Consider the following 25,805-nt stretch of genomic DNA (forward strand, 5'->3'; position numbering starts at 1 on the left):
GTGTTTTCAAATCAGTTCTCATGCACTCCCAACATCTCATGTTTTCAGGAGTTCTTTAACCATGCACTGGTGACATCAATTACTTAACTGAGTCAGTAAATATTCTATTAATTTACAGAAAACAGAAATCCAGAAAACAAAACTGTTGGTGGTGTGTGAGGACCAGAATTGTGATGCACTGCTTTAGAACACTCTGTTATAAAGAGGAATTCATATAGATCTAGGACTGCGATGAAGTTATTGTTCTGTCATGCAAAATAACACCAAGTCATTACCTCTTCACAATCATGTTTGGTTTGTAAGATGTTTTTGTAGCAGTAAGTTTTGTTTTCTCGAAGTCTGGCACTGTGCATTATAACCAAACAAGTTTATTTTGGTCTCCTCTGTTCAAAAAAAACATTGGGGCTGATTCATAGGAAGAATCTATAGCTACAGTTGCTGTATCTTTGTATGCAGCAGTGCTAACATATGCAAAAGCCACAGGAGTCTTGTATATTGCTGGTTTCTGTGGTCCTCTGCCTGGGAAAGAAGCAACAGTGGACCACATCGTACAAAGCATGGAGTCAACTGTGTGACATTAACATGTAAGTAACCCTCAGGATGTTACTCAGGATGTCCCGTGAAATGAAGCCGCTGGAGCCAGTGGGGCTGCGTTGGAGGATTCAACAAGCCCTTGCTTTATGGAATACTGCACTTAACTGTTCTGAAATACCAGCAACATATCAATCATGCTGTTGCTTTTGGGGCACTATGTGCATCAACGCAGACCCAGGTCTGCAAATGTGTCTTCTAAAAACATTGGAGAGTTGCATAAACATTGCATTTAGATAAATCACTGAATCAGGCCCACTGTGCCTCAAGTCTTAGGCTTCATTCAAATGGAATTTTATAAACTTAAACCATATTATTTATTAATGGAGAAAAGTAGTGTTCCCGCTAGGCTGTTTTAGCTGCGACCTGCTCGTTTTTAATGGGCAAAATGCGCCATGCTAATACAGCCTGCCTCCGACCCCTCTGGTGTGAACATGGAAGCCTGGTGCCACTGTATATAGTGATATCAGGCGCTTCCCAAGCAGTGTAGAGCCTTCAGGGTGGCCAGGCCCACCCCCTTCAGTGACACCGCTCCATTTTTTGACGACAGCAGTCGGACCCGCCCCTTTAAGTCACTGCACGGCCACGCCCTTTTGTGACGTTGGCGGCCCAGGACCGCCCAAAGCAGTGACGTCCGCTGGCCCAGTCCGTCCCCCTTACGCTGCCCCGTGCAGCTGTGCCCTGCCCGCCCTAGTTCCTAGAAGGAACACTAGGAAAGGGGATGTCCCAAGGCGGTTTTAGCCCATATAAATGGTCGAATATCACAATTAATGACCAATGGTTATCATCATGGTATCAAACAAGCGGCAGTTTTTATAAGCCAAATATGGACCAGCTATGGGAATAGGGGAAAAGAATGGCGGCATCAGGGATAATAGATAAGTCCCTGGTGAACCTATAAGCAGAAAAGAAGCACCACTGTGATTAGGATACCCCATAACAGGAAAGTTAGCACAGCAATTGTGCACTTTTGGAAGAAAAGTTGAAACTTTAAGGGAAATATCAATACACACGGCTGAATAAATTCTAAGGTAGGCCCCAAACATTTTCCCCACCATATTGGAAAATGGCCACTATCTTCTAAAACAATGGTTATTCCTTTACATTACAGACCTTCTGGCATGTGATGCTCCATTGTACACAACCACAAAGTGCGTACAAGTGTGGAAATTTCCTAAAACATTTGGGTAAGGTACATCATCATGATGGGAGAGCTACATCTGTAGATGACCATTAGCAGTGTTGTTGAAGATCTTTTAGATAGAAGTGTGTGGGTGGAAAGTCTTACTGATGCGGACAGGTACATCATTATGAGAAATGACCATTAGCAATGTTATTGAATATCTTTTAAAAGAAAGTGTGTGGGTGAAAAGTCTGACTGAAGCTAACATTGGGATAACATCTTCTGGTAGAGCTTAGCTGTACATTCAAGTGCATGATATAACTAGGACCAGATATGTTCAACAGGTACCATTTTGTGTGTTTTTCTACTTAAAAAAAAATAAACTTACACTCAATATATTAATAAGAATAATGGAAATTTTAATACAGACAATGAACCCCCTTAATTTGAGGAATAATAATAATAAAAAAAGTGATGAATGTAGATGACAATCATATTTAAGTTCCACACGTATAACCCTCTGCGCTTCCCTTCTGGACTTGTAACTTGGTGGGACTGCTATGCTATTACTGGTGCCTGTCCTTGTGTTTCCCTCCTATGTCCCTATAGATTGTAAGCTTGCAGCAGGGCCCTCTTACCTCCAAGTCTGTCTGTTGTTACCCAGTTTGTTTTATCACAGTCTACTATTGTAAAGCGCAACGGAATCTGCTGTGCTATATAAGAAACTGTAAATAAATAAATAAATGACTCGCCTATTGAATTTTTAACAACACAAAAAGTTGCAACTTTAAACTGTATGTGAAGTCTCATACAAGATTTGCTCCTTGATTCATTCAACCACCATAATTATACCATGTGGCTTCCAGTGCATCTATGAGATATAAAAAATCTACAAGATTTACATCTGGGCAGTTTTACAGCTAACATTTGTGGGTCAAAGTTCTCTGTACAATGGACCACGCACATGAGCATTCCAGTGCAGTTCCAAAACTATAAGAACATTTTTGTGCGATGGCACAAAAAAAGTATTACTTAAGCAACTTGCAGGGAACCTTGTAAATTGTCAGGGCAAAGAAATAGTAACAACAAAACAAACAACTCAAAACAACATGCCTATGTGTACACATTCAGATCTTCACTCTCAATTGGAGTGAAATTCAAATATTCTACAGCACTCAAAAGAGGCATGTCAAAATGAACACAAGTCTATCATTATTTGGCCAGTAGACACAGATGTTGTGGTCCAGTCACTCGCTTCATTCAATGAAATACAAGCTGATTTCATGTGAATTACATTTGGAACTGGAAAAAAATCTTGAATACAATCCAAATTCATCTCCTCTTTAGCAAGCCTGTAATTGAAAAGGTGAAGTCTCTTCTATTTTTCCAAGCATTCACTGGAAGTAACACAACTTCCTCATTTGTGGGTTATGGCAAAAAATCGGCCTGGGAAACATTCAAAAGTCTCCTAGAAATTACACACACATTCCAGCTTTTGTCTCGGTACACTGATGTTGAGGTTTTTAAAGAAGGTCTAGAAAAATTAGTTGCTTTGTTGTGTAAGTCTTCAGCTCACTGCACAGTTAATGGGTGTAGGAAAAAGTTCTATACTAAAAAGAAGGATGTTCCAATGTTCCATTGACAGACTGCAACCAAACAAGTCAGCTTGATTTCAGCATGTCCTGAGGAGTATCGGTCAAATTGGATACTGCTAGGGACAGTGTTTGATAAAACAACCTTTATTACTAGATACGGGGCCTTGGGGTTTGCAAAAAAAAACAACAACAACCTTAAACTGAACCAGTAAGTATCCCCCCTCATGTGTCCCTGGAATGCAGGGAATTATTCAGTTGCTCATGTAAAACTTAAAAGTGTTGGAAGTGTAAAAAGACATTTCTTAAATGTACAATGCCTTGTAAAAGTTCTGTAGTAAAAATTTGTGTTGATAGTGGTGATGACAATACGGATGGGGACTGTTCTTTTAAAAAGATAAGATTACAATTTGTAATTAACTTGCTTTTGTTAGATTTAGGTATTTAAACAATTTTACAATAAAAGTTTTTTTTTTCTTCAATAAAATTAGTTTTTTTTGTCATTAATATTGTAGAACTATTATGAACATAACAGCCACCATTTTGAAAATAGCTTGTGATATTTTGGTCCTACTAAAAAAGTTATTTGTAAATATGTGTAGATGAAGTGGAGAGAGTCTCATCCTTTCTTCCAGAAGCACTAATACACTTCATGACAACCATCAGAAAAGATATAACATTTACAGTTTAACAACAAATTTTAGATCCCTGGATGTAGCTTTTGAGTTCTTTGCAATCTATTGTAGCATCAAACAGTTTGATATTTGTGTCAATTAGAAGGGGCTCTTACTCCTGCAAACACTGACCACTGTTTTCAGTGTTATTCATCTGTAAAATAGCTTTCTCACTGTAGAACTATGGACTTTTGGTGCCTATAAAACAAATGGGTGCATAACACTTGCTATTCAGAAGAAAATCATGACGCTAAAACTTACCAGAACGTTCCACACCAAGCAGCCAATGGGCTGACGTTTGTGTTGTGGTATAGGACTTCTTGATCGAATAATAAAAAGGGCACAGTGCTTAATCTTCTTTATTAATCTAGAAGCTTTACAGTTGTACTTTTCTGTACTAATCTTGCTTATGCCACTCATGTAAAAGTAAAATCTGGTATGGGTTATTTTTAACAAAATGAATTAGTATTGCCATTGGTACCACTTGAAAAATGAATCCACTCACCTAACATGGTTATCTGGTGAAGGGAAAGTAAAATGCATGGGTTGGCTTCAACATGATCGCTCAAGGCACAGCACTGTGTCAGCGCTGTGCATTCTGTCATGGCCAGTGTTCTACAGTGAGAATACTGGCCATGGCGGATTAATATCCTGCATGATAGATTAATATCCTGCATGATGGATATTAACCCCTTCCTGACAGAGCTAGTTTTGGCGTTCCTGACAGAGCCATTTTTTTCAAATCTGACATGTCTCACTTAAGTGGGGATAACTTTTTTTTGCTTTTACTTATCCCAGTGATTTTGAGATTGTTTTTTCGTGACACATTGTACTTCAAATTAGTGGTAAATTTGGGTCGATACAGTCTGTGTTTTTTTGTGAAAAATACCAAAATGTCGTGAAAAAATGGAAAATTTAGCGATTTGCAAAATGTTAAATTTTCTGCTTGTGAGACAAATAATCATACCACTCAAAATAGTTAATAACTAACATAGACCATATGTCTACTTTATATTTCCATCATTATTTCAACTTCCTTTTAATTTTTTTGGACACTAGGAGGCTTACAATATGAATAGCAAATTCTCAAATTTTCAAGAAAATTTCAAACACTGATTTTTTTAGGGACCAGTTCAGTTCTGATGTGACTTTGAGGGACTTGTATGTGAGACACCCCCATAAATGATGCCATTTCAAAAACTGCACCCCTCACAGTATTCAAAACAGCATTTTGGAAGTTTGTTAACCCTTTAGGTGTTTCACAGGAATTAAAACAAAGTGTAGGTGAAATTTCAAAATTTCTTTTTTTTTGCAGATTTGCAATTTTAATACATTTTTCTAAGGAACACAGTACATTTTACTAGAGAAATGTGACTAAAAATTGATTCCCCCAATTCTTTTGTTTTCATAAATATCCTATATGTGGCCCTAGTGTGCACGTTGACCAAACCACAGGCTTCATAATAGAAGGAGCACCTACTTGATTTTGGAGACTCCTTTTTCTGAGATTATTTTTTAGGCACCATGTAGGTTTCTAGGCACCATAAGATGCTAAAATTTAGGAACCCCCCCACAAGTGACCCCATTTTGCAAACTACACCCCTCAGGGAATTCATCTAGGGGTATAGTGTACATTTCAAACCCCCAGGGGTTTCACCAATTGTGGTACAACTGGGCATTGAAAATGAAAAATTAAATTTTTTACACAAAAATGCAGTTCTGGCTCAAAATTTTTAATTTTCACAAGGAATGAAGGAGAAAAAGCACCCCAAAATCTGTGCCCCAATTTCTCCCGAGTACGGCAATGCCTCACATGTGACCAAAAAATACCAGTTGGGTGCATGGCAGGACTCCGAAGGGAAGGAGTGATTTTTGGATTTTGCAGCTCAGATTCTGGTGGAATTTTGGTGGGTGCTATGTCGCATTAGCAAGACCCCCCAAGCACCAATACAGTGGAACCCCCCCACAAGTCACCCCATTTTGCAAACTACACCCCTCAGGGAATTCATCTAGGGGTATAGTGTACATTTCAAACCCCCAGGGGTTTCACCAATTTTGATACAAGTGGGCATTGAAAATGAAAAATTAAATTTTTTTACACAAAAATGCAGTTCTGGCTCAAAATTTTTAATTTTCAGAAGGTATGAAGGAGAAAAAGCACCCCAAAATCTGTGCCCCAATTTCTCCCGAGTACGGCAATGCCTCACATGTGACCAAAAAATACCAGTTGGGTGCATGGCAGGACTCAGAAGGGAAGGAGTGATTTTTGGATTTTGCAGCACAGATTTTGGTGGAATGAATGGTGGGTGCTATGTTGCACCAATACAGTGGAACCCCCCCACAAGTCACCCCATTTTGCAAAGTACACCCCTCAGGGAATTCATCTAGGGGTATAGTGTACATTTCAAACCCCCAGGGGTTTCACCAATTTTGATACAAGTGGGCAGTGAACATGAAAAATTACATTTTTTTACACAAAAATGCAGTTCTGCCTCAAAATTTTTAATTTTCAGAAGGTATGAAGGAGAAAAAGCACCCCAAAATCTGTGCCCCAATTTCTCCCGAGTACGGCAATGCCTGACATGTGACCATAAAATACCAGTTGGGTGCATGGCAGGACTCAGAACGGAAGGAGTGATTTTGTGGATTTTGCAGCTCAGATTCTGGTGGAATTTTGGTGGGTGCTATGTCGCATTAGCAAGACCCCCCAAGCACCAATACAGTGGAACCCCCCCACAAGTCACCCCATTTTGCAAACTACACCCCTCAGGGAATTCATCTAGGGGTATAGTGTACATTTCAAACCCCCAGGGGTTTCACCAATTTTGATACAAGTGGGCAGTGAACATGAAAAATTACATTTTTTTACACAAAAATGCAGTTCTGGCTCAAAATTTTTCATTTTCAGAAGGTATGAAGGAGAAAAAGCACCCCAAAATCTGTGCCCCAATTTCTCCCGAGTACGGCAATGCCTGACATGTGACCAAAAAATACCAGTTGGGTGCATGGCAGGACTCAGAAGGGAAGGAGTGATTTTTGGATTTTGCAGCTCAGATTCTGGTGGAATTTTGGTGGGTGCTATGTGGCATTAGCAAGACCCCCCAAGCACCAATACAGTGGAACCCCCCCACAAGTCACCCCATTTTGCAAACTACACCCCTCAGGGAATTCATCTAGGGGTATAGTGTACATTTCAAACCCCCAGGGGTTTCACCAATTTTGATACAAGTGGGCAGTGAACATGAAAAATTACATTTTTTTACACAAAAATGCAGTTCTGCCTCAAAATTTTTAATTTTCAGAAGGTATGAAGGAGAAAAAGCACCCCAAAATCTGTGCCCCAATTTCTCCCGAGTACGGCAATGCCTGACATGTGACCATAAAATACCAGTTGGGTGCATGGCAGGACTCAGAAGGGAAGGAGTGATTTTTGGATTTTGCAGCTCAGATTCTGGTGGAATTTTGGTGGGTGCTATGTGGCATTAGCAAGACCCCCCAAGCACCAATACAGTGGAACCCCCCCACAAGTCACCCCATTTTGCAAACTACACCCCTCAGGGAATTCATCTAGGGGTAGAGTGTACATTTCAAACCCCCAGGGGTTTCACCAATTTTGATACAAGTGGGCAGTGAACATGAAAAATTACATTTTTTTACACAAAAATGCAGTTCTGGCTCAAAATTTTTCATTTTCAGAAGGTATGAAGGAGAAAAAGCACCCCAAAATCTGTGCCCCAATTTCTCCCGAGTACGGCAATGCCTGACATGTGACCAAAAAATACCAGTTGGGTGCATGGCAGGACTCAGAAGGGAAGGAGTGATTTTTGGATTTTGCAGCTCAGATTCTGGTGGAATTTTGGTGGGTGCTATGTGGCATTAGCAAGACCCCCCAAGCACCAATACAGTGGAACCCCCCCACAAGTCACCCCATTTTGCAAACTACACCCCTCAGGGAATTCATCTAGGGGTAGAGTGTACATTTCAAACCCCCAGGGGTTTCACCAATTTTGATACAAGTGGGCAGTGAACATGAAAAATTACATTTTTTTACACAAAAATGCAGTTCTGCCTCAAAATTTTTAATTTTCAGAAGGTATGAAGGAGAAAAAGCACCCCAAAATCTGTGCCCCAATTTCTCCCGAGTACGGCAATGCCTGACATGTGACCATAAAATACCAGTTGGGTGCATGGCAGGACTCAGAACGGAAGGAGTGATTTTGTGGATTTTGCAGCTCAGATTCTGGTGGAATGAATGGTGGGTGCTATGTTGCACCAATACAGTGGAACCCCCCCACAAGTCACCCCATTTTGCGAAGTACACCCCTCAGGGAATTCATCTAGGGGTAGAGTGTACATTTCAAACCCCCAGGGGTTTCACCAATTTTGATACAAGTGGGCAGTGAACATGAAAAATTACATTTTTTTACACAAAAATGCAGTTCTGGCTCAAAATTTTTAATTTTCAGAAGGTATGAAGGAGAAAAAGCACCCCAAAATCTGTGCCCCAATTTCTCCCGAGTACGGCAATGCCTGACATGTGACCAAAAAATACCAGTTGGGTGCATGGCAGGACTCAGAACGGAAGGAGTGATTTTTTGGATTTTGCAGCTCAGATTCTGGTGGAATGAATGGTGGGTGCTATGTTGCACCAATACAGTGGAACCCCCCCACAAGTCACCCCATTTTGCGAAGTACACCCCTCAGGGAATTCATCTAGGGGTAGAGTGTACATTTCAAACCCCCAGGGGTTTCACCAATTTTGATACAAGTGGGCAGTGAACATGAAAAATTACATTTTTTTACACAAAAATGCAGTTCTGGCTCAAAATTTTTCAATTTCACAAGGAATGAAGGAGAAAAAGCACCCCAAAATCTGTGCCCCAATTTCTCCCAAGTACGGCAATGCCTCACATGTGACCAAAAAATACCAGTTGGGTGCATGGCAGGACTCAGAAGGGAAGGAGTGATTTTTGGATTTTGCGGCTCAGATTCTGGTGGAATGAATGGTGGGTGCTATGTGGCATTAGCAAGACCCCCGAAGCACGGTGAAATTATGAACCTAATATTCCATAGATGTGTGGTATAATTTAAAACACTCCTTTATACATAGGCCGGGTTTGTCGGGGCAAGTGTCACACTGGAAAATAGTTTGCTTTCTTATTCCCTTTTTATAGCAAACTTTGCACCTTTTTTGTGTCCTGCCCTTTTTTCCAGTGGAGGGGATTTCATCAGGAAAATGCTGCCCTGGTACAATACGGGGGCCAGTACTAGAAGTACTGGGGCCCTCTGCCTGCTGGTTCCCAAATATTAGGCCCTTTATGACTTCCTCTTGAAAGTGCATAAATGTCCCCCTCTGGCCGGTAGAACGGAATAGCACGTAAGCGTTATACAGTGCCATCTGGATGATATACACGGCCACCTTCTTGTACCAGATTTTTGTTTTCCGCAGGGCACTGTACGGCTTCAGTACCTGATCTGAAAGATCCACTCCGCCCATGTACCTATTGTAATCCAGGATACAATTAGGTTTTGAGGTGTGGGTACTGGTACCTCGTACAGGGACGGAGGTGGTACTGTCTCCGTGAATTGTTGTCAGTATAAGGACATCCCTCTTGTCCTTATATTTGACCAACAACATATTTTCGTTGCATATTCCCCTGCTTTCACCCCTTCTCATTACTTGGGCAATGTGCGTTTTTGGGAGGCCTCTTTGGTTCTTGCGCACAGTACCGCAAGCTGCTGTACCTCTTGAACCAAGGGCCTTAAACAGGGGGATGCTAGTGTAAAAGTTATCCACATAGAGGTGATAACCTTTATCCAGGAAGGGGTGCACTAAATCCCAGACAATTTTCCCACTAACACCTACGAGGGAGGGGGGGCATTCTGGCGGTTCAATTCTTGAATCCTTCCCTTCATAAACCCTAAACCTGTGGGTGTACCCTGAGGTGCTTTCACACAGTTTATACATTTTTATGCCATACCTTGCCCTCTTACTGGGAAGGTACTGGCGGAATTTAACCCTTCCTTTAAAATGTATAAGGGACTCGTCGATACAAATAAATTTTTCAGGGATGTACACCTCTTCAAATTTGGCACTGAAATGATCAATGACCGGCCTGACTTTGAATAGCCGGTCAAAGGTGGGATCATCTCTGGGTGGGCACTGTGCATTATCGGTGTAATGTATGAATTTAAGAATTGTCTCAAATCGAGTCCGGGGCATGGCCATACGGTAAAATGGAGTACTGTACAGAACATCTGTACTCCAATATTGCCTAATTTCTGGCTTTTTTACTATGCCCATATGAAACACCAGACCCCAAAACGTCATCATCTCTACTGCATCTACAGGGGTCCACCTAGCAAATGATGACGTGGGGTTTTGAGCAATAAACTGCTGGGCATATAAATTAGTTTGGTCCACCATTAAATTTATAAAATCATCAGAGAAAAATAATTTGAAAAAGTCAATTTCTCTGAGACCTGTGGAATCAAATTGGATTCCTGGCATGGCCAAAAACTCAGGAACCTGGGGCTCAAAATTGTCTGGTGGTGGGGTCCATACTAGATCAATTATTGGGGGGGGAATCTCAGCTGATCTACGGGGGCGTCTTTGAGGGGGTCCCTCATCAGCAGAGGAGGAAGAGGAGCTTAAGGCAAATCCTTCAAATTCCCCGCTTGCATCACTGGCTGTGTCAGAGTCAGAAGCAAGCATGGCATATGCCTCCTCCACTGAATACATTCTCCTGGATGATTGGGAGGACATTTGGGAGGACATTTGGGAGGACATTTGGGATGCCATTTTTATTTTTGTGTTACCGGTAGTGAAATGTTTCAACACGTGTATAGTGTAGGGGGGGGCACAAACTTTATTTCAATCCGGGGGGTATGTAGTGTGTAGTGTGTATGTAGTGCAGAAAAAAAAAAAAATACTTTATACCAATAAAAAAAAAAAAAAATGAAGGTGTTAAAAAAAAAAAAAATGAAGGGGTTAAAAAAAAAAAAAAAGGAAGGGGTTAAAAAAAAAAAAGGTCCTGCGCCAAAAATTGAGCACAGATGTTGGTCAGTAACGTCTGTCACTGAACAGCGCTCAAAGGCAACAGGAATTTGATAAAAAAAAAAAAAAAAAATAGATCAACCCTGTGCCGAAAAAGATGATCAGTGATGTACGTCACTGATCAGCGCACAGCGGCCACAGGACACCCACAAAATCACAGTGTGTGTAAAAAAAAAAATTAAAAAAATACCCCACAGCACACACACAAAAAAAAAAGGTGATCAGTGATGCGACACTGATTACCAGTGAGGTGCAGCAGGTGCACAACCTTTGGTGCAACTGACAGGTATATATAAAAAAAAAAAAACCTCTGTACCCCCAAAAAAGTTTCTGATCACCTCAGATATAGTGATCAGCACAAAAGGCGGGGACAGCAGACACAAAATTTAGCACTCTCTATCACTATCTCTCTCTATCTCTCTATCTCTCACTATCTATCACTATCTATCACTCTATGACACTGCAGCAGCAGCACTGACAGGTATATCTATATATTAAAAAAAACCTGCGCCCCCAAAAAGTTGCTGATCAGTTAATTTATACTGATCAGCACAAAAGGAGGGGGCAGCAGTCAGTTATATAAAAAATATATAGCACAATCTGTCACTATCTCTCTCTATCTCTCTCTATCTCTCTCTCTCTATCTCTCTCTATCTCTCTATAACTATCACACTGCAGCAGCACAAAATATAGCACTCTGTCAGTAGGCCTCTCTCTCTATCTCTCTCTCTCTCTCTCTATCTATAACTATATCACACTGCAGCAGCACAAAATATAGCACTCTCTGACACTATCTCTCTCTCTATCTCTCTCTATCTCTCTCTATCTCTCTCTATCTCTCTCTCTCTATCTCTCTCTATCTCTCTCTATCTATCTCTCTATCTCTCTAGCTAGTACACTGCAGCAGCACAATTTCACAGGAAGGCACAATTATTGAACAGGATCCAGGAAGCAATCAGCAGCGATCAGGTAAGTATTGCAGCAAGTATTCTGGTCAGTATGGCGGCAGGGGGGTACGGTGACCGCACTGCACGCTTTCCAGACCGGAATGGCGTCTGCAGTGCAGTCACCGTTAGTTTAAATCCCCCTCCTTGGCTGTGATTGGTCCGTCGGACCGACGGACCAATCACGGCCTTTGGGGGCGGGCGGGGTGAGGTGGGGTGACACCAGTGTCACCCTTACACCCCGCGGTGATTGGTGCTGTACTTTACAGCACCAATCACCTCTGATCCCGTGTCACCGGCGAACGTTATTCGCCGGTGACACAGGAAAACGCTGTGAATGGCTGTTCACACTGAACAGCCAATCACAGCGATCGCCGACGGGGGGGCGGCATCGCAGCCCCCCCGGGGCATGCACGGACATGTCTGCTGTCAGGGACAGCAGACATGTTGAAACTGTCACCGCGTCTATAGACGCGGTGACAGTTTAAATCCATGACGTACATTTACGCCATGTGTCGGGAAGTGCTTCCCGACCATGACGTAAATGTACGTCAAATGTCGGGAAGGGGTTAATCGCCGAGCAATAGCGTCATGCGTGGCAGCACATCGCTATGGCCCCTACATACGGAGCGCTGCAGGGGCATTTTTTAGGTGATCTAGTGAGGTCGCTTAGAAAATGTTTGTTTATTGCTACGTGTGTAGGCCCCTTGAGATGGATGAAGGAAAAAGGGAATGGATAGTACTTGGATATTTTAACTATACAATAATCTAAACATTGTGTTGCTTGGTTGTAAAATTGCCCAATTTATTTTGTAAGTCTATCAATACCAATTTTAGCCTATTTGCTTCTCTTGTGGAAATAATCTGACGATAAATGAATATATTCTTGTTTTCAATTGTACATTTTAAGATTTTAATCTGATAAAAACAAAGCATGATTTAACCTCGTCATGATACTTTGTAATTAGATTATTGACACTATGATACAAGAACTACCTATGCTTGGTACTATGGTACTGATTTTGCTTTGGGAACACTATTAATTAGTTTAAGCAGCTCCAAATAATTTACCCATTAACAGCTGTGATTCATTGTTGCAAATAGAAGTTACATTTATCAATGTGACTATGTTCTAAAACACTAGCAGAAGAAAGGAATTGTTTTTGTTAAGCATTAGGAAAATTAGCAATTTAATACAAAAATACTAACATTTTTCTAATACACTTATTTTGTACAGCAAGAATATAAGAACACATTATGTATTACTCTTTAGTTTTAAGTAGCTGAATTCTCAATTGCTCTCATTCTTAAATCTCAAAACACAATCTCCAATACTGTGCTAATTCCATCAAATGGTGGTCGCTCTTAACATTGAGCTCTCTACTAGTAAGAACTAAAACAAATTCACAGACAATAGTGTAATAGGCACCCTTAGATATAAATTCTTAGAAATATTATCTTTCTAGTATTTGACAACTCAGGAAATAATAAAACATTAATTAAAAAAATATAAGAAAACACAATTTACAGGTTCCTTGTTCATGAAATAATTATTTCTTAGTAGCTGTTATTATTCATAGACATAGCACAAACCCAATGCGTTTTGTCCCTAAAAAGGAACTTCATCAGGGGTATTTTATCTATAAATGTAGAACACATTAATAAATGACACTATATATATTACATTTCTTACATGCTATACATTTTAACATTTATATATATATATATATATATATATATATATATACACACACATCCATCCAATATTCCACCTCACGCTTTGTATACAAAATAGGATTTTAATACCTTCCGACCTTCCGGTAAATCCTTTTCTCTGAGTTCTTATGGGATACAGGGAAGTCGTTCATAACGATGGGGAAAAGAGGGTATCCGAAGGAGACAGGCACTTATAAAACTTTATACAGGGTGTACTGGCTCCTCCCCTCTGCTCCCCTCCCTCTAGTCAGTTAATAGAAACTGTGCCGAAGGAGAAGAACAATATGAGAGGAATATGTGTAATATTTAATGTGGTGAGATTCATCCAGCACACCCAACATAACTTTCAACATACATAGACCACTGTAGCGACCACAGAACAAGTTAAGTCTCAGGGCCTTAGAACATGTCAACCATTGACAACATTTGTAAACTATGTGTTCCAACTGGAACAGCTTGATAAGAAACATCACCTAAGTGATAACATACACTCGTGAACAGCTGAGGTACACGATGTAAACAATAAGGTTACCTTGGTAACCTACACCCTTATGGCTGCAAGGAACAAAGGGTAGCAGGAGGACCCAGTATTGGTCCACATCTCACCAAAGTGAGTAAGGCAGAACTCCGCACAGAGGCGGGCGCTCTGTATCCCATAAGAACTCAGAGAAAAGGATTTACCGGTAGGTATTAAAATCCTATTTTCTCTTACATTGTTATGAGATACAGGGAAGTCGTTCATAACGATGGGGATATACCAAAGACATCAGAACGGGTGGGATTGTGCGGAGATTGCCGCAGCACCGCTTGCCCAAACTGAGTATCTTCAGAGGCCAAAGCATCAAATTTGTAAAACTTGACAAAAGTGTGTTGGCCTGACCATGTAGCGGCTCTACACAACTGTAAGGCCGACACTCCTCGGGCAGCCGCCCAGGAAGTCCCCACTGAACGAGTTGAGTGGGCTTTCACCCCAGCAGGCATAGGAAGCTTCGCCACCACATAAGCCTGTTTAATGGTTGCACAGATCCAGCGTGCAATAGACTGCTTAGAAGCAGGACGCCCAATCTTTTGGGCATCATAAAGGACAAAAAGTCCATCAGTCTTACGAATCCTTGCTGTTCTCCTGATGTATACACGGAGAATCCTTACCACATCCAAAGATGTGGGCACCTCAGAATGAGGCCCACTAGCAGGAACCACAATTGGCTGGTTCACATGGAACGCAGACACTACTTTGGGAAGAAAACGCGGATTTGTGCGTAATTCTGCCCTATCTTCATAGAAGATCAAATAGAATAGAATAGAATCAACTTTATTGGCCATGTATGCTTGCGCACACTAGGAATTTTTTGTGGATTTACAGTGCAGCATCAAGCAGGGATGAAGGGGTTGGGATAAGGCATTACATACATTACATTAAAACATTACATGTGGGGAAGGCTCTTGCATGTTAACGCCCCCAGCTCAGAGACCCGCCTAGCCAAAGCTAAGGCTAGTAAGACCACCTTCTTCCATGTGAGATATTTCAACTCAATTTCCTCCAGTGGTTCAAACCAGGAGGATTTTAGGAACGTCAGAACGACATCCAAGTCCCATGGTGGAGTAGGGGCCACAAAAGGAGGCTGTATATGCAATACTCCTTGCAGAAATGTCTGCACTTCAGGTATATTAGCCAGCTTCTTTTGGAAAAAGACAGATAATGCAGATACCTGCACCTTCAAGGAGCCTAAACTTAGGCCCAGATCCAAACCAGATTGAAGAAATCTGAGAAATCTTTCAAGTTTAAACTCTGCCGGAGTAAACTTTCCTTGTTCACACCATCCCACATATCTCTTCCAGATATGGTGGCAATGTGCGGCCGTTACCGGCTTCCTTGCACTCGTCATGGTCTTGATGACCGATGTGTGAAATCCTTTTTCTGTCAGGATCTGCTGCTCAACTTCCAGGTCGTCAATCTAAGCTGTTCCAAGGCCTGGAAGACGCACGGACCTTGCATGAGCAGGTCTCTTTGCAGAGGTAGGCGCGACGAGTCCCTTTGAAGACTTAGCAGATCTGGGTACCACGTTCTTCGTGGCCAGTCCGGAGCCACTAGAATGACCTTGGCTCCGTCTCTCCTTACCTTCCTTAACACCCGAGCCACTAGAGGAATCGGTGGGAAGACATAAATCAGGCTGTTAAACGCCCACGGTATGGAGAGGGCATCCACTCCTTCTGCCTGAGGGTCTCTCGCCCTGGAGAAGTACCTGGACACTTTCCAATTGTGTCTTGATGCCATAAAGTCTACTAGTGGGGTCCCCCACCGAGCCACCAGAGCACTGAACACCTGGTGGTGTAGACTCCATTTCCCGGGATGAAGCTCGTGGCGACTGAGGAAGTCGGCTTCCCAGTTGTCCACCCCGGGTATGAATATGGCAGATTCTGACAGTGACTCTCTGCCCAGGACAGGATTTTTGTTGCTTCCCGCATGCAGGACCTGCTTTTGGTCACGCCCTGCCTGTTCAGAAACGCCACAGTAGTGGCATTGTCTGATTGGATGCGGACCGCATGCCCGCTGAGGAGAGTGGCCGCCTCCAGAAGTGCATAATACACAGCACGTAAATCCAAGTTGTTGATGTGGAGGCGTGTTTCCCATAGGGTCCATTTGCCCTGAAAGGACTGACCCATGGTCACTGCACCCCATCCCAGGAGGCTTGCATCCGTGGTGATTAAGACCCAATCTTGGATGCCAATCCTTCGCCCTGCCAGTAGGTTGGGCGTGTGGAGCCACCACCGTAATGACAGTCTCGTCCGAGACGACAAAACAATCTGCCGATGCATCTGGCGTCGTGAACCGGACCACTTGCTCAGGAGATCGAGCTGGAAAATCCTGCTGTGAAACCTCCCGAATTGGAGAGCCTCGAAAGAGGCCACCATTTTTCCTAAAAGGACAATGCACTGACACCTGTTTTTTTTTTAACAAGTCTGTGACCAGCTGTTGAATATCCACAATCTTCCTCCAGTGCCGCTATCACGGCCCGCAAGGACTCCATCTTGAACTTGGAAACAGTCAAGAATGGGTTCAGGGATTTTAGGTTCAGTATTGGGCGAACTGACCCGTCCGGTTTTGGGACCACAAATAAATTTGAATAATAACCCTGCCCCCTCTCCAGGTGAGGGACCGGGGTTATTACCCTGGCCTGTACCAGTTTTTGGATTGCTTGCTGCAAAACCATTTGGTCCACTGGGGACACTGGAAGGCCTGATTTGAAAAACCTCTGAGGTGGTTGTATTGCAAACTCCAGCTTGTAGCCTTTCAAAATAAGAGCCTGTACCCAAGAATTGAGGCACGAGGCTTCCCAAACATGGCCGAAGAACGCCAGTCTGGCTCCCACCTCGGCCGGAGCTATTGGTGGAGCCCCACCGTCATGCTGCGGGTTTACTTGCAGCTGCCCCGGATGGCCGCTCTGTGGTGGCCGAAGCAGAAGGCTTCCTGAATTTACCTCGGGAGCCTCTGGCTGCATTTGAACCACCCCTGGCTTTTGGGCGGAATTTACCAGTCCGAAAGGACTGCTGGGTGTAAGATGGAAAAGGACGCTTGGGCGCCTGTGGGGTCGATGGCAGGAAGGTGGACTTCCCTGCTGTGGCTTTAGAGATTAACTCATCTAAATCGCTGCCAAATAACCTGTCGCCAGTGAAGGGGAGGTTTTCTACACTCCATTTGGAGTCAACGTCAGCTATCCACTGCCGGAGCCAGAGGGATCTGCGACCCGATACCGCCATGGCTGAGTTATGGCCGTTAATGGCTCCTGCGCCTCACACAGAACCTTAGCTGTGTCCTGAATATGGTGTAATTTTTCAGACACCTGCGCCACTGTCATGTCACCCAGAAGGCCCTCCTGGATCTGGGAGTCCCATGTGTATATAGACTTTGCCATATAACAACTTGCTAAGACTGGACGCTGACACGCGCCACTAGCAGTAAAAATGGACTCCTCCCACACTTTCCGTCCCGCAGGATCAAATGGAAATGTGGCTTTAAATTTCTTAGCCACTTTAAACCTCATTTCTGGGTTTTTCCATGCTGACTTGAAAGTATTCTCCAAGTCAGTCTGCTCAGGGAAAACAACCTGCTGTTTTTTCTGAGTGGCAAAGAAAGAATCCCCTTCAGAGGACTCAGCTAAGGGAAGGTCAAGCACCTCCCTGATTGCCATAATTAATGGCTCTGTGCCCCGGAGCAGTGACTGTGAAGCATCAGGCTCCTCACCCCCCGCGTCTGCTTCTCCAATATTATCATCATTATCCCCGTCATCTGCACCAGAGTCAGGGGTTTGAGAGGGTGCACTTCTCTTACGAGTTACCCCAGGGGTAGAAGTCATTTTATCAACTCTGGCAGAGAGGATAGTAAGCTCCCTCTGCACTCTCTGGGTCTGTGCTGCTGTAGCAGCTAACTGTGTAGTTACAGTTTCTAGCATGGATCTCATCCCTGCTGCCCAGGCAGGCTCCTGTGAGCTGTCCTGTGTGCTACTTTGCTGTCCAGTAAGCTGTGGGGGAACCCCACTACTTTGTGGGGACATGCATGGTCCACAAGTAACTTTTTATGAAGAAGCTGACACAAACTTATCACTGCACACCATACATGTAAGTTTCCTCACCATTGTGACAAACAAACAAATAGTCTCCCCTCACAAACAGAGTAAACACAGTGGATATGCAGTGTGATTTAGACAGATAATTACTATGTGTAGTACTATCTGAGTAGTTTATAGCTTAACAAGCTAGTGGGTTGTGTACAGAGGGAAATGGAGGGGACCAATACACCAAACAACCTGAGCTCTCCAATTTTAAGAGCTGGTATACAGTACAGTAATCTAACAGTACTTTACAGTGTATGCAGGCAAGTGTACAAGTACACAAGCGCTGAAAACCTGATGCTGTCTCTGCAAGCAGATTCCCTCTGTTCCACACCGCTGAGGAGTGTCTGGAGCAGTACAATGGCGTTTCCAGCAGCCAGGGAAGAAGCAGGAAGCAGGTTTTGGCGCCCTCACAGAGCTATGGTCCCACTCTGGGTAAGCTCCGCCCAGCGTAATGGCGCCGGAGCTTACCTGCATTTTTATACTGAGACTGACATTGAAGAATGTCCAACCCTTGGTAAACTGCCCTGGACAGTACAGGAGGCAGTACCCTGTCCCAGTGTAGGCAGGGGGTTGCGCGGTCCCTACGCAGGGCACCGCCGATACCGCCGCCGCCATCTTGCCGCACCGTTACCCGGGGACCCCATGGCGGGGGACCCCGGGGTAGTAATCACCACAGGACATCTTCAGACTGGACTAGGGGTGTGTGGCATGCCAGGGATGTGCGCGCTGCAGCGCAATGCCCGCGGTAACATCACCCACGCAGGACAGTGGTCCTGTGGCAGGGACAGCTCGGTACCATGAAGTGGCCTGCAGCTGAACCCTTCCCCTAGTCTCCCACGACGCAGGACTGCTGTTGAGTCCAAAACAGCAGTCCCAAAATAATAAAGAAATTAAACAGAAGACAAAACTCTCTGGAGCTCTTCCTGATGCGTGCTTCTCCTGAGGCACATTTCTTAAACTGGCTAGAGGGAGGGGAGCAGAGGGGAGGAGCCAGTACACCCTGTATGTATAAAGTTTTATAAGTGCCTGTCTCCTTCGGATACCCTCTTTTCCCCATCGTTATGAACGACTTCCCTGTAGCCCATTAGAATGTAAGAGAAATATATATATATATATATATATATATATATATGATGTATAATATATGTCAAATAGTTAGCTGCCTTTACCACAATGTTCCCTGAGGGCTAGGGAACAACCCAACAACAATAGACTACCCAATTGTGATGTGGCGCTTAAAACTTATAAGTAATGTCCATATATATGGTGGTTCAAACTTCAGTGAAGCAACAGGAGATGTTCATCCTATAGTTTTTATTTGATTCTTCATCAAAATGTTGTATAAAAATTGTGGAAGCAGGCAATTAATCATTAGAGTTTTAAAGTTGTATACATGGCCATTTAGTATATTTCATCATTTATTCTTTATGTCAATTAAAAATTATTTTATGTAAAGATCATCCAATCGCATATTCAACTATTTTTTTTTTTTTATTAGCGCTGCTCTGTGTTCTTTCTTTTTTTGCTATAATCTTACCAAACTTGCTGCTTTAATCCATCAGCAAGACAGACATAAATACACACAGGTCAGGTCGATGTTTCGGCAACGGAACGTGGCCTTACTCATGACCACATCAAGAGACAGACAAACAGATCCCTACCCACAGTACCACACATACATAATGCGTACAATTTTTCACATTATTATGCATATGAGATTTTTACAATATTTTTTTTATTTTTTTCATGGTTTATTATATAATTAATATAGTAAAATATTCCTCCGCTTTTCTTTTATAAAGAATTCTGATGATAATAGAGACTACCCTTTAATAGTAGTGGTTAAACCACTACTATTAAAGGGTAGTCCTTATGAACATAAGAATTCTCTACAAAAGAAAAAAACGGAGGAATATTTTACTATATTAATGATCCCCTTATCCTATTACGAAAATACTGCTTTAAAGAATGTACAATATTCTCAAATGAGAGACACAAAATTCAAGCCCGTAAGGTCAAAAACCTTATGGAGGTAATTACTATTTATATGTGTTTAATACAGAGAATTATATAATAATCCATGAAAAAATTGTAAAAAGTTGTAAATATGTCATATGCATAATATTGTGAAAAATTTCCCATGTTTTCCAAATAATGTCTGTCCGCTGTTTGTCCTATTTTTGCCTAAACTTTGTCCAGAAACGTTGGAATGTATAGATTTTAAGAAATGTAATTTATAATGTGGCATTTATTGATGTATTCTACATTTATAGATAAAATACCCCTGATTAAGTCCCTTCTTAGGGATGAAACGCATCGGGTTTGTGCTACGTTAAGAATTATTCCAACAAGGAACTTGTAAAATAAACCTTATTACATTTTTTTAATAAATGTTTAATATTTCCTGAGTTGTTGGCAAATCCTAGAAAGGTTATATCTATTAGAATTTATATCTAAAAGCGTTTATAACACCATTGTCTGTGATATATATACTGTATAGAGATAGATAGATATTCTCCTCTTCCCCGGGACTCCGGTTCCCCAAGGGGATACCTTGCTCTGGTGCCTTCAACAAAGGCAAGAAAATCCTTCTATGTAGCAGCAGATAGTGAGGCGGCACTCAGAGACATCCAAACATTGAATAAAACAGTGAAAGTGCTAGATAGATGGATTAAACCACTTTCACTGTTTTATACAATATCTGGAAGTCTCAGAGTGCCGCCTTACTATCTGAAGCTAATATATCTATCTATCTATCTATATATATATATATCTATATATATATATCTATATATATATAGATATATATATCTATATATATATATAGATATAGATATATATATATATATATATATGAGAGAGAGAGAGAGAGAAAGAAAGAGTGAGAGAGAGAGAAAGAGTGAGAGAGATTATAGATATATGCACAAGAGGCACCACATACTCTGTATCCAGAATACTTGCCCTGGTGCATGCCAAGGGTAACGATATTACCTAACCCATCCACTGTACTTCGGTAACACTTACTGAACAATATATACTCAAAATAGACCAATTTTATTACAACTCAACAATAAAAGCATCATCTTCAAGCCAGCCTTGCTTGATAATTAACATGGCAGAGCATTCTGAAAAACATGCAGCACTGACAGCTAATTAGTACACCTTATAAAGTTTAGCTTACCACTTGGAGGCTTTGGCCGTGGGGGGACGCTTCTCTTGGGGGGCAATGCTGGCATCTCGTGTTTGTTTTTAAAAGGGTCTTCTGAGAATCCAGTACTTGGAAAAGTGGTAGTAAAAGGATCAGGAGTTTGGTGCTATAAAAAAATTGATTAGACAAAACGGTTAAATCGGCCGAAATCTCAGATATTCAATTATCATTTATATTCAAAACTTACATGGATTCTGGTGCAGTACTAATAACATATATGTACTCAGTATTACATATAGAGGCAAATTCAATCAGCGCTGAAATGTATGAAAGTCAGAATTTTCAACACTTTGAATAGATCGAATGTAAATTTGACCTATTATCGTCAATCTCTCCGCAGCCGCATTGAATAGCTGTGTGTGCCGATATTTCCACCTGTCGGAAATATCGGCAAAGCATTCTACCCTATATATTATAAAGGGTGAAAGTAAAGTTGTTAGCAAATGTGTATGCTATTGAACATGCAATAATTGGTCTTGGTCATTGGTCTTCAACTTTTTACATGATCTGACCCATCTGCTGGCAATCTTAACTTATGATTTGTTTGAAAAAAAAAAAAAAAAAACATAGTAACACATTACAAATTTGCTAGAGAACAAAAAAAAAAAAAAGAATGGTAATTGTTTTCATTTTCTATTAAGATATTATTTGAACACCCATCCAAGCTGCATGCTGTCACATCTTTAAGAACTGTTCCTATTTTACACTTCCATTTCTTTATAAACTGTATTTATTGTCCAATCAGCACATAATTCATAGAATGGACAAAATGCTCATAAGGATTTCGTGTAAGGCTGTTGTTACATACAATGGGGCATATTTAACAAATTAAATGGTGTTAAATTGTGCTCCAGCCAATCAGCTCCTAATTGTCATGTGTATGAAAATGACCGGTATTAGACGATTGGCTGGATCACCATTTATCATTCATAATGAGCGATAACAATATCATATTGTTAAACAGTAACTGATTAATTTGGTTAAAACTAAGGGTAGGGAATAATTCAAGGAGAAATTCATGTGCAACAAGGGTAGAATGTAGGGGAATGTATTATCCAAGAGGATTGGCAAGAAGAAATATATCCCTTTTCCACTTACATAAATATCCTGGGTCTTTGCATGGGAGCGCGCAAAAACCCGGGATTGCAGGTAGTGTAAACATTCCCAGTTGAAATGACTCCGGTCGTGAGACCCAGCATTTCAACCCAGGTAGAGAGCAGGGTTGAACATAGGTTCAACCCGGGTCGCTGTGCAGTGTAAACGAGTAACCCGGGTCACAAGCTCAGACGTTTATTAACAAAAAAAAAAAAACTGTTACTGTGGGAGAACAACATAAAGCTGAGATCACATTACAGATTTTCTTGTCAATCACAACAAATGAGTCGTTCGTTTAACAAATCATAAGGAATTGTGTAATTGAAATCAGTAGCTTATACGAATACATATTTATAGTTATAGATCTTACTACGATTGGGTAAAAAACAGAACAGTGTGGACCCCGGAACACCTGACTGGACCATCTTCTACAGTGACCTCTGCCGCTGTTGAGCTTGTAGTGCATGTCCCCAACAAAGAGGGGGGTTCCAGTTTTTACCCCATCGCCCTCAACTCTCCCTCCCTTAAACTAGACACTCTTCAGATGGGGACGTACGAAGATGAGCACAAGCTCCAAAGTAGCAGTGATTGCCCCAGAGTGTTCTCCCAGTCCAATTTTTATATATATATATATCCAAGCCCCCTTCACAGGACCCCACTTTTCTGCAGGTCCTAACACTATTGCTCAAAATGGCTACAATACACATAGCTATCACAATAATGGAAACTAGGAAAGGTGAGTGCCGATGTTTAGTGTATAGTGTTTATTAGATTAATTTTTAATCTTATTGTGGTCACATTCTCTCTCATGCACCCTGTTTTAACCTATATATCATAGCTTATGTTAACCATTTCCCTAGATGATTAGTGACAGGTGTGTTGGTAACTGCTTACCTTTAAAAGCATAGTCTGCTGTGAGCTTTAGACCAGATAGCATGCCTGGAATCAAACATTAATTTGATAGCTACAGTATGTAATACTCTACCCACTGATGTTGAACGTGATTGTGTATCCATAGGGGTTGATATGATAGACATGGTGTCGTGTTCCACAAGTCTATTAAACGTTTTTATAGACGGGTTCACAGATAAAGGTTCAAATTTCGACTTTCGACGACCTGCTGATCCTGTGGTCTGGTCCGCAAAGGTTATTGGAGCAGATGATTGAAAATCATAATGCATCTCCATCACCGGTAAAGTTGACGTTCAACATCAGTGGGGAGAGTATACAATTTTTGGACGTGGATATCAAAAACAACGATGGAGTGGTATCCACTTCCTTATTTTGTAAACCCACTGATCGCAATAATTTGCTTCTAGCATCCAGCCACCATCCCGCCCCTTTAAAAACTGGCCTGCCCTTTTCCAAGATGCTCCGTGTAAGGCGCATAGTGAGCGACCCGGAGGAGCTTGAATTATCTTTGTCCAAAATGATTGATAAATTCAGTGCCCGGGGATATAAAATGGCAGACCTGCTGAAATCTAAACAGAGTGCTATCCCTTACCAGGGAACAGGCGCTGTGTCTGGTCCAGCGGAAACAAAAGGATAAATTCATTTGGGTGAACTCTTTACATCCCAAGAGTCATTTAATTAATAAGATGGCCAAATCATACTGTCCGATTGTGCGAACGGAACCATCGTTACGTTCCCTAAAAAATTCCCAACTCATGTGTGCATACACTAGGGGAAAAAATCTTAAGGACTACCTAGTGAAAAATTATGTGGTCGACACAGTGTCAACAACAGGCTCCACATTTCTAAGCACTCCCAAAGTAGGATGCTGCACTACGTGCAGCTACATGTCCACAGGAGACACTTTTTGTCACCCCTACTCGGGCAAACCTTTCAAGATCCGTCAACGAGTCTCATGCATGTCAAATTACGTTGTATATTTGATTAGCTGCCCATGCGGCCAACATTACGTTGGCAAAACCACCAGGGCATTTAAAGAAAGGGCTGCAGCCCATCGGTCAGCCATTAAACATGCTTTACTTTCAGGTACGAGTGACCAACCTGTGGCCCGACACTTTGCAGGGTACGTCACTCATTGTCCTCCTTGAAATACAGGATTATCGAACAAATCCCCCCACTAAAAAGAGGTGGGAATAGGGGACTGAAGTTGTACCAGGCGGAGAGCCGTTGGATTTTCCGTCTTGACACTCTGGCGGTTAAATGAACATTCCGGATTGTCTCACTTTCTATAAGAATGAAGTTTCAATAGTTTTGATTGCCCTCATTAGCAGGCCAGGAGAATTACTTTATTTTTTGCTACATGTTTCAATTTCCTTTCAAACATGTTTTTTTCCCTCAGATGAGGTTGGATACAGGGGCAGTATTTGATTTTGCATTAGACAGTCCCCATAAGGACCACAGTGATCCTAATTCAGGTCCCGTATGGACTCATAGATGTACTGTCACTCACTTATATGGTTTTTGTATTGCATGCATCCACACAGGGCTACGGACAGCCCTGGGTCAGGTGACCAGGTCTGGGGATGCATTTTTATCTTTCATGTGTATTTTTGTTCATTTTTTCTCATCATGCACACACTGTTGCAGATTTGCATACAGGTGTTTGTGGTGTGTTCTTATTTTGCATTTATATGTCATGTTTATGTTCTGTGATATGCAGGTCAGTGAATACCTTCACGGACTCCGTCGGCTGCCTTCTTCAGGTGACGTCATGTTACAGCGCCGGGCGGAACGCCGGGGGGAGCGTGAACGGTGGAGATCAGCATAAAGGTATGTGGTTGTATGTTGCACATTTGTCTATTGCACCTTGATAAAAAACCCGCCGAGGTTTGAAACTTCGGATTCTACATCCAAGGTCTCCAGGTCTTAATTTACTTACTCCGAGTGCCACCGTCCAACACACTCCTGCATACAAGCACCTGCGTTGTCAGGTGTACACCACGGAGGGCACCGCTCATCAAACCTTATTGGAGTGCCGTACCCATGAAAATTTATATATATATATATATAAAGTAGTTTGGCGGCCTGGCACTCACCCAACGGGGTACAACTGCCTGGGTGCCTTCCGGGTTCAGTGAATAGTCAAAATAACAATACACTTGTTGAAAAGTTCCTGCTGAGTGCCGCTGTTGTGAGTTATTTTGACTATATATATATATATATATATATATATATATTGCAACTTCTGTTTCGAGAATGTACATTATTTTGTTCTCTCAG

The 25,805-nt window shown here is 41.9% G+C and overlaps 1 protein-coding gene across 7 annotated transcripts in view; it reads right to left on the minus strand.

Moving 5' to 3' along the window:
* EPS15L1 (epidermal growth factor receptor pathway substrate 15 like 1) overlaps nt 1–25,805 on the minus strand; it is a 186,002-nt gene that overhangs the window by 34,261 nt on the left and 125,936 nt on the right. For all 7 annotated transcript variants that reach the window (XR_014473280.1, XR_014473279.1, XM_083180639.1 and 4 more), the window contains one exon: nt 21,492–21,624. Coding sequence is in view for 5 of the 7 variants with exons in the window: in XM_083180639.1 (XP_083036765.1) it covers nt 21,492–21,624 (133 nt within the window). In the remaining 2 variants the exon portion in view is untranslated. The remainder of the gene's footprint in view (nt 1–21,491; nt 21,625–25,805) is intronic.

This window comes from Crinia signifera, chromosome 1 (genome assembly GCF_055691185.1).
Source record: "Crinia signifera chromosome 1, ASM5569118v1, whole genome shotgun sequence".
Taxonomy (NCBI): domain Eukaryota; kingdom Metazoa; phylum Chordata; class Amphibia; order Anura; family Myobatrachidae; genus Crinia; species Crinia signifera.